Here is a 9,725-nt window from a genome sequence, read left to right as displayed (position 1 = left end):
ACCACTGCCGGGTGGGAGCTGAACCCTGCAAATGAGCCAAGGACCACGAGAGGTCTGCAAACAGCCCCTGCAAAAACAAACTTCCTTGGGGAACTGCTCTGCAACTCCTTTATTGAAACCATTAACAGCATCATACCAGGAATTAATGAAGAAGGACATAAAGCAAGGGAAGGACTCGCCTGGTTTAGTTTCAATTAACAGAAAGGAGAGGGTTTTCCTCCTGCCGTCTGTCAGGTTCTCACTGTTTGGGTGAAATGCTGATTCCTTCACCATCTCTTGCTTGGAGCATTTTTGCAGAGGCTTCTTCCTCCCACAATCCATTTTTTGCATGAAAATGGGCTCAAGTCACTGCTGGTGGTGCCTAATTTACCCAGTGTCATGTGTAAAGCACTCCACTAAAGGCTATGAAAAGTCCCCAGGTGCCTTTTGGGGTGGCAGCACCCTCTCTTCCATTCTCTGCTCCATCCCCTACCTGCTGCATGGGCTCAGGGCAGTATCCCTCTGGAGTCTCCTAATCCTAGACCTACTCACCCCACAATAAATAGTGCATGTTTGCAATGAAAATAATGTGCCAAAAGAACCCAACCTGTGATCAGAGCTCAGGGAGTAGCTGTCAAAAGCAGAACCATCCCTGAACCAAACTGAACTGCTGCAGCCAAGGCTTTAGAGAGGACATTGAGACCAAAGAGTTTAGATCTATTTAACTTAACAGGAAGTGGACTGATGTTAACACCAAACCAATTGGATTACATACAAGAATACCTGGGGAAACACTGACCCCAAAAGGGCTCTTTACTCTGAGCGGCTGCAATTCCACCAGACTAAAGTCAGTCGAATTGCAATGCGGCATATGAAGCTTTGGAGGAAACTTGACTCTCTCTGGTATTTTGAAACCCCCTAGAAATAAAGACTGCAACAGTGGGAACTAAAAGAAATGCTGCATCCAAGAGTCTGCAGAGGATGTTAAAAAAACAGAATGAGTAGGAAAGGAGCAATACACACTGCCTCGGAGCAGAGGAAACACCTCATACTGAAACACCAAAAAGCGGCAGTCTAGTCTGCTTAACGGAAAGAGCACTGCTGTTCAGAGCGAAGAGACATGATTAGAAATGTGAATGTCTCTGTCTAGGGAAATACTGCCCCCCCCAAAGTCTCTTCATTCTGCAGAGAGGAAATTCTGCTGGGTTTAAGCCAGAGAAATTGCAATGTGACACACAAAGTTTTGGAGGAAATGTGATTGTATCTCTGACATGGTAAAACCCCCTAGAAATAAAGTTTCAGGTGACTTTTAGTTTTTCTGGTTTGTTGCCTTCTACCATTTCATTCTGTCCAGAAAACAAAGTCTGCTTCTTTTGTCATTCCTCAAGAACTCTGTTGGAGAGATCATTGGTGGCTCAGTGCTGGACATTGCGCGTGTGCTGCCCACCGCCCTGGGTTGGGAAGGGCGAGCTCAGCACAGGACTGTGCTGAGACACTTGGGCAATCTCACGGGCGAAGGGAGGGAAGCACTTGACTATGCATGACAGAAGTTCTGAAAGATGATGGAGCATGGTTTTAAAAATGAGTATTTCTGCAGAACACTACCACAGGGTCTTTTCCTCTGGAAAATATTTCCCTTCCTAGTTTTCCTAATTTCACTTTCCCAGGTGGCTCCATTGATTTAAGGAAAACCCCACTATTGTGGAGGAAAACCATGCACCTATGGAGGTCCCGTTCAGTCATTTTTCTAAGAGCACTTCCTGAAGAGCCGCTCTGTAGGTCCATCTCAACAGATGTTCTCATCCTCACTCAAGCTGGTGGACACATGCTTTGCAAGTGTCTAAGATCTTAGGGTTGTGGTCAGCTTCCCACAGGTCAGCAAGTGAACATATCAGCTGAGGTTTGGTTTATGGCTGTGTGGATAAGTTTAGCCCACAGCAGGCTGCTACAAGCTGAAGTAGTTTAGTGGCCCTGCAGGCTTTGTTGATGGGCACTACAATACCATGCAGATGGGCAGGTGTCAGAGTTCAGTGGTATCTTGATACACAATACAAACATGGTCCTGAGTTTGCCATCTTAAAACCCAGGAGTTTCACTGTGAAATTATTTCAACATCTATTCTTTTTATTTAGTAAATGGCTCATGTGAAAAAGTTGTACCTAAGAAACTACTGTCACTGGAGTGAAACTGTGGGTTTCTAAATTTAAAAAAAAATTGTGTTTCACTGAAAGTCATGTTTCCAGTCTCACTGTGACTCGAATTTGTTGATTGTTAATGTCAGGTTCTTAGCAGCCATGCTTAGCTGTCATGTCATTCCTGAAAGCTTCTCCGTGAGCAAAAAAGGATGTAGGGAAAAGGGGTGATGGTTTTTTGGAAGTTGTTGGCTGAAAATACCTGGTCAGGAAGCAGCTCATCTTAACCTCTTCACTGGAAAACTTTCTGAGATAGTATGTTTTTCCTGATTGCTTTTTGAAGAGCCATTTTGACATCCTTGTTCCTTAGGCTGTAAATCATAGGGTTGAGCAGGGGAGTGAGGATGGTATAAGTGACAGAGATCAATGCATCCTGATCCGACGAGTAGCTGGAGTCGGGTCTCAGGTAGATGAAGGAGGCACAGCCGTAATGAACAATCACTACTATCAGGTGAGCACTGCAGGTGGAGAAGGCTTTGTGCCTCCCTGCAGCTGAAGGGATCTGCAGGATGGCTAGGACAACAAAGAGGTATGAAATAAGGATCAGCATCAGTGGGATTGTAAGGACAGAGATACCCAGGGTGAAGATAATGGCCTCACTGAGGTTTGTGTGAGTAAAGGCCACTCGGAGGACAGGGGAGATGTCACAGAAGAAATGGTTGAGTTTCCTGGATGTATGGAAAGGCAAACAAAATATCAAGGGGGTAACCACCTGGGCAACCAGAAAGCCGCTCAGAGCAGAAGCAACCACCAGCTGAGCACACACTCGCCAAGTCATGATTCTGTTGTAGTGCAGGGGGTGGCAGATGGCAACGCAGCGGTCGTAGCCCATGGCTGCCAGGAGGAAAGAGTGGGAGCACCCCAAGAAAAGGAAGAAGTACATTTGTACAGCACAGCCTAGGAAGGAAATGGTTTTTCTCTCTGCTATCAAGTCTACCAGCATCTTGGGGACAATGACGAAGGTGTAGCAAGTCTCGGAAAATGACAAGACGCAAAGGAAAAAGTACATGGGTGTGTGAAGGCTCCGATCAGCCCATATGATAATCATTATAGTGGTATTCATGCTCAGAGTGACCAGGTACAGCGGCAAAAACACCACAAGAAGCAGCTTCTGCAGTTCCGCGAGGCTGGAGAAACCCAGGAAGATGAAGTCTGTGGCGAGGGTTTGGTTGTTGTTCCCCATGGAAATGAAAGGTTTTCTCCGGACATCAGGCAGCAAGAAAAACAGCACCCAGGTCACAGAAAGTACAAGGTGGCCTGCTGCTGTGACAAAGAGAATTTTTGCTCGAGTGTGCCTCACAAAACCCCTTTCGTGGCCTCTGTGCTTGCAGTGTTGGTTGTCCTCCTGGGACAACAACAGTGTTGTGTGTTGGCTTGGGACACGCAACGGCTGGTGGGCGCTGTGGGCAGCTCCTGGTCTTGCTGCAGCTCCCGAGAGCGCACAGGTAGCTCAAGGACACATGGCTCCTTCTCTGTGATCTGGGGAGCTCTGATGGCACAGTGGCTGGAGCTCACCTAGAAAGCACCGTCCCCTTTGGGGAAGTCCCATTTCTCATCTTCACAGTGGAGAAAGTGGCAACACCTACCTACGTGCAAGCACGCTGCAGGCAATCACTGCAAGGGCAGGAAAGTTACAGCCTGGAGATAGAGGGGTGGAGGAGGGTCTGTGAAGTCTTTCTTGTAAGCTGTGATTTTGGGAACGTGACTGAAAGACCTCCTGAGACCTGCAAGGAAGGAAACATCATTTCAGAGCCTCTCACTCATACAAGGGGTGTGTTAGCTCTCAGTGACATGTGAAGAGCTGTATAAGCTGAAGCGCTGGAGCTGCTGGCAATGCTGTGCTGAGTGGATGGAGAAGAAAAGCCGGTAAAACAGGGTTTGAGCAGCACAGCTAACTCCCACTGCAAACCCATGGCAATCCTTGACCCCAAGTCAGGGTTATTCCAGCAAGGGGAGCATGTGTAAACAGCTGCCGGTGCTGCAGTAGTTTCCAAGAGGAGACACGTGGAGAAGAGTCTTAGCTCTCCCCAGGAACGAGGGAACCATTTGCCCTGGGATAGTGGTGGACATAGATGGCATGTTTCCTTCCTCATACAAAGGGCAGTGATGCAAAGGGGTTTTGTATGAAGGCAGCTCAGACCTTCTTCCTTCTGCAAGGGTTAATGCATGCCAGGACAGCAGGGCTGTGTGCAGGGTCCTGCTACAGGACCTCTCCCTCTCCTCCCCTCCAGTCCCCAGCACTGGAAAATAAAGATGCAGAAAGGAAAACTGTGGAGCCAGGGGAAAAATGAGCCAGAAACCATACCTGCACTGGCCAGAAGGATATTCAGGTGTGGAGCAGGCTTGCAGCCCTTGTGGCTGGAGGCATCACCAGCCTCTCTGATAGTCCTAGCCCTCCTGTCCCTTTGGGCAAGGGGACAGCAGCTACCAGCTCTTATGGAGGGGGCGGTGCATATTCATTAATCCACCTAAGGACTGCTGTGTCCACACCAGTGATAGGCATTGTTAATTGGTTGCAATGGACATAATTAAGAGCTGATCTATTTCTCTTAGGCATGCCAAAAATACCATTGGCAATTCTCAGTAATGGATGTGTGCTGAACTCAAGACTCAAGGATTTTTCCTAAGCAATGACTAGGATCAATCAGGCACTTTTAGTTATTTCTTCCTTGCAGAGACTGAGGGAAAAAAAAAATCTCTTCCTCTTCTGTTATCATTTACGGTTGCAGACAAAGTCCTCATCTGCCTTGGACTCAGTGGGCTTGCAGCACCCTCCACTGCTTTCCTTTGCCCCTGCTGTGGGAAGGGACAGTCAGGCTCAGGCTTTTTTGGAGGGATTGGTTTTGTGGCTATACCCCAAATCTTATAAAAGAATAATCGAATCATAGAATATCCTGAGTTGCAAGGAAAGCATGAGGATCATTAAGTCCAACTCCCAACTCCACACAGGGCAACCTAAAGGTTAAACTACATATCCAAGAGCATTGTCCAAACACTTCTTGAACACCAACAGACTTGGGGCCATCACCACTTCCCTGGGGAGCTTGTTCCAGTGCTTGACCACCCTCTCAGTGAAGAACTTTTTTCCTAATATCCAGTCTGAACTTTCCCTGATGCAGTGTTAAGGCACTCCCTCGTGTCTTATCACTGGACACCAGAGAGAAGAACTCAGCACCTCTCTCTCCATCTCCCTCACGAGGAAGTTGTAGACAGCAATGAGGACACCCCTCAGTCTCCTCTTCTCTAATCTGAACAAACTTGGTATCCTCAGCCACTTGTCATAAGTCATGCCCTCTAGTCCTTTCACCATCTTTGTTGCCCTCCTTTGGACACATGCTAATATTTTTATACCCTTCTTATATTGTGGAGCCCAAAACTGCACGTAGGACTTGAGGTGAGGCCACACTGATGCTGAGTATAGGGGGACAATCACTTCTTTTGACTGCTTAGCTATACAGTGCTTAATGCACCCCAGGACATGGTTGGCCCTTTTGGCCACCAGGGCACATTGTTGACTTATATTGAGCTTACCATCCATCAAAACCCCCGGATCCCTTTCTACAGGGCTGCATTCCAGCCTCTTGTCCCCCAGACTATATGCACCTCCAGTATTACACCATTCCAGGTGCAGAATTGAGCATTTGCCCTTGTTGAATGTCATATGGTTGGTGATTGCCGAGCACTCTAATCTATCGAGATGTCTCTGTAAGGCCTCTCTACCACTGAGGGAATCAACGACTCTTCCTGCTTGCTGCCTCTCCTGGGATTGCAGAGTCCTCAATTCACGTTGCACACTCGCATTTAGTGCTTTCCCTTTTTAAGACTACACTTTGGATGGTTTCTCATTTTGTGAAGCTCCCTGCTCACCCCTGGGCTCACACAGTCCCTGCAGAGCCCCTGAGCTCTCGCGGTTCCTCTCCAGAAGGATGAGTGTCTGCGATTAGCTCTAGAGCACGTGTGGCAGCTCAAGGCAGGTAACTATGAGACAATTGTCCACCTCTATTTGCACTAGGCACTGGCACCTGAGCCCTGGATCCAGACCTGGGTCCCCATCATATCACTCTAGGATGCTGAGCTCATCCTTCAGGCCACTGGGGAACCAAAGCCAAGCCAGAGGATCTTTTTGGGTGCTATTTATTCCCTGTATTCTTTGCATGATCTTTTGAATTATAGCCCGGTCTTCAGGACCTGCCCTGAAGATCTCTGCAGTGAGATGACATTTTTTAAAGAGATAGTACTGGGGAGTCAGCTGTGACAATGTTGTAAACATACACAACATGCTTCAAGGTCAGACACAACAGGTTTATGCATTAGCAGAGTTGGGATGAATCCAGACATTTCTCTATGAACATGAGGATCACATAGACAACAATAGCAATGAACACCAAGCAGAATGCAGAACTGACCTGAGATACCACGGGTGTCATGACTACACAGGGCTTAGCAAGTTATTACAGGTGAAAAATGGCTATGTAATCCATTTGCTCAGTGCCTCCTTGAGCTCCTTCTCCAAAGAGCAGAGAGCAGCTAATTCCAGCAGTGTCATTTGGCTTATCAGAGAATGGGTACCAAAGAGAGGTGGAGATTCTTCCTCTGTTAACCCCTACTTCTTTTACTTTTCTTGGCTGGACACCTAGGCAGTGGCAGCCAGAGGTACATTTTCCCCTGTGTAGGTGTTGTGGTTTAACCCCAGCCAGCAACTAAGCACCACGCAGCCACTCACTCACTCCCCCCCCACCCAGAGGGATGGGGAGGGAATCGGGGAAAAAAAAGGTAAGACGAAAACAAAGGTAAGACTTGTGGGTTGAGATAAGAACAGTTTAATAGAACAGAAAGGAAGAAACTAATAATAACAATAATAAAATGACAATAATAATAAAAGGATTGGAATATGCAAGTGATGCACAATGCAATTGCTCCCCACCCGCCAACCGATGCCCAATTAGTCCCTAAGCGGTGATCCCCCCACCCCCACTCCCCCCAGTTTATATACTGGGCATGACGTCACATGGTATGGAATATCCCTTTGGCCAGCTGGGGTCAGCTGCCCTGGCTGCGTCCTGTGCCAACTTCTTGTGCCCCTCCAGCTTTCTCACTGGCTGGGCATGAGAAGCTGAAAACTCCTTGACTTTAGACTAAACACTACTTTAGCAACAACTGAAAACATCAGTGTGTTATCAATATTCTTCTCATACTGAACCCAAACCACAACACTCTACCAGCTACTGGAAAGAAAATTAACTCTGTCCCAGCTGAAACCAGGACAGTAGGGCAGTGATTCAGCTGAGCCAAGGCAGATATCCTACCACTGGTTCGAAACCCTTGGCCTGGATGGGTATTCAACTCCCCCCACGCACCCCACAGGCCCACAGGAGCTGGGATTCCTCCTGCCACAGTTCAAGTGTGCACAAAAGAGGCGCTTGTATGTGAGCCCCTGGTCTGAATATCCTCTTTAATCAGTGGGGAGGGAGGGTGGCAGTTAGCTGCTTATGCTAAAGACCTGGAGACTTTTGAGGTGCCGGGGTGGTCCAAGACATGTACAAGTGTCTGCAAGCCCTGATGGAATGATTCTGAGGGACCCAAGTCCTTCTTGTGCATTAACACTACAGGTGAGTGGGCCTCCGCTGCATAAGGGTGACATTAATCGTTCTCCAGCCTACCTTCGCCAAACTGCCGGGTCCCTGCTGCCTCCTCTGGGATTGCAGAGTTCTTCTTTCCTCAGGGATACCTCAGTTCAACAGTTTACCTGTGGGTGACTCTACCTTCGGTGCTCTCTCAATTCGTGGGGCTCTACTCACTGCCTACTGGAGGCATGCACTGTCCCTGGAGATCCCTCAGGCTCTCCAGGCAGCTCCAGTTACCCTCAAGAATGATGTCGTCTGCCAAGTCAATAGGGGAGAACCCCAAGTATGAAACACGGTGACCAGTCATTGCCTCCACTGTCACCAGACACTGATGGGTGAGTCTGAAATCCCTTCCTCAGTTGCTAACGGGTAACAATGTGACTGACAGGTTTCTGCTCCTGCAGCCATGCAGAATCCTGACCAACGTCCTTCTGGGGGTGCAATCGCTCATGCCTACTCCTGACACCAGCATTGGAAGAAAAGCCCATGGCACACAGGAGATCCCATTCTATTAGATGCTATGAGGGATTCAACTCTGACCCAGTGGTCGACACCTTTATACTGGCTCCAGGTGACAGAGAGCAAGTTCATGCCTCAGTAGAAGAAAACAAACATTGCTGTAGTCACATTCTAAACAGAAATTATAATGAGAAGAAGAAGAGGAAGAAGAAGAAAAAGGTCAAGACTTCTATGGGATAGCCTGGAAGACATTTCTGGAGAGAGATGGGAAGTTTATCACTACTTCAAAGGTGCTGATGAAATCAGTTTCCTAATGGCATCCTTGAGCTCCCGGTTCCTCATGCTGTAGATGAGGGGGTTCACTGCTGGGGGCACCACGGAGTACAGAACAGCCATGACCAGGTCCAGGGATGGGGAAGAGATGGAGGGGGGCTTCAAATAGGCAAACATGCCAGTGCTGAGAAACAGGGAGACCACAGCCAGGTGAGGCAGGCACGTGGAAAAGGCTTTGTGGCGTCCCTGCTCAGAGGGGATCCTCAGCACAGCCCTGAAGATCTGCACATAGGACAGCACAATGAAAACAAAAAACCCAAAAGCTAAACAGAGACTAACCTCAAGGACCCCAAATTCCCTGAGGTAGGAGTCTGAGCAGGAGAGCTTGAGGATCTGGGGGATTTCACAGAAGAACTGGTTCACGGCATTGCCTTGGCAGAGCGGCAGTGAAAATGTATTGGCAGTGTGCAGCATGGCATAGAGGAAACCACTGCCCCAGGCAGCTGCTGCCATGTTGGCACAAGCTCTGCTGCCCAGGAGGGTCCCATAGTGCAGGGGTTTGCAGATGGCAATGAAGCGGTCATAGGCCATGACAGTGAGGAGATAAAACTCTGAGGACATCACAAAGACAAACAGAAAGACCTGGGCAGAACATCCTGCATAGGAAATGGCCCTGGTATCCAAAAGGGCATTGGCCATGGATTTGGGAAGAGTGGTGGAGATGGAGCCCAGGTCGAGGAGGGAGAGGTTGAGGAGGAAGAAGTACATGGGGGTGTGGAGGTGCTGGTCGCAGGCTACAGCGATGATGATGAGGCCATTGCCCAGGAGGGCAGCCAGGTAGATGCCCAGGAAGAGCCAGAAGTGCAAGAGCTGCAGCTCCCACGTGTCTGAGAATGCCAGGAGGAGGAACTGGGTGGTGGAGCTGCTGTTGGACATTTGCTGCCTCTGGGATTTGGGTGCTGTACAAGGAGAAAAATACATGGACAAGTCAGTGCAGGCTTCTCTGAGGAAAACCTGTTCTGTTTCTCAGAGAAACCGCCCACATTGTTTCTGCCCTTCTCAAGAGGAACTTCATGCTGCTCCCCCCAATCACAGAATCATAGAATCATTTAGGTTGGAAAAGATCCTGAAGATCACTGAGTCCAACCGTAAACCTAACACTGCCAAGTCCATCAGTAAACCAGGTCCCTAAGCACAT

The 9,725-nt window shown here is 48.5% G+C and overlaps 1 protein-coding gene across 1 annotated transcript; it reads right to left on the bottom strand.

Annotated features, from left to right (window-relative positions):
* Positions 1 to 2,403: 2,403 nt before the first annotated feature.
* Positions 2,404 to 9,463, bottom strand: LOC128147336 (uncharacterized). The gene is made up of 5 exons (XM_052799802.1): positions 8,538 to 9,463; positions 8,163 to 8,254; positions 7,970 to 8,050; positions 3,807 to 3,895; positions 2,404 to 3,354 (listed from the first exon to the last, which is right to left on the bottom strand). The coding sequence occupies exons 1-5, from the start codon at positions 9,461 to 9,463 to the stop codon at positions 2,404 to 2,406; spliced, it is 2,139 nt and encodes a 712-aa protein (XP_052655762.1).
* Positions 9,464 to 9,725: the final 262 nt, after the last annotated feature.

The sequence above is a fragment of the Harpia harpyja genome, chromosome 10 (assembly GCF_026419915.1).
Source record: "Harpia harpyja isolate bHarHar1 chromosome 10, bHarHar1 primary haplotype, whole genome shotgun sequence".
NCBI classification, from domain to species: Eukaryota; Metazoa; Chordata; class Aves; order Accipitriformes; family Accipitridae; genus Harpia; species Harpia harpyja.
Note: the sequence above shows the minus strand (reverse complement) of the source record. Positions and strands in the feature narration are given on the sequence as shown.

Excerpts from the sequence above, each read along its gene's own strand:
- LOC128147336 (XM_052799802.1), bottom strand. The coding sequence starts at position 9,463 with ATGTCCAACAGCAGCTCCACCACCCAGTTCCTCCTCCTGGCATTCTCA. Across the intron at positions 8,255-8,537 it reads ATTTCATCAGCACCTTTGAA|GAGTAGGCATGAGCGATTGC; the intron begins GTAGTGATAAAC and ends TGCTGGTGTCAG. Across the intron at positions 3,355-3,806 it reads CACCCCTCTATCTCCAGGCT|ATGGGGAACAACAACCAAAC; the intron begins GTAACTTTCCTG and ends CCTTTCATTTCC.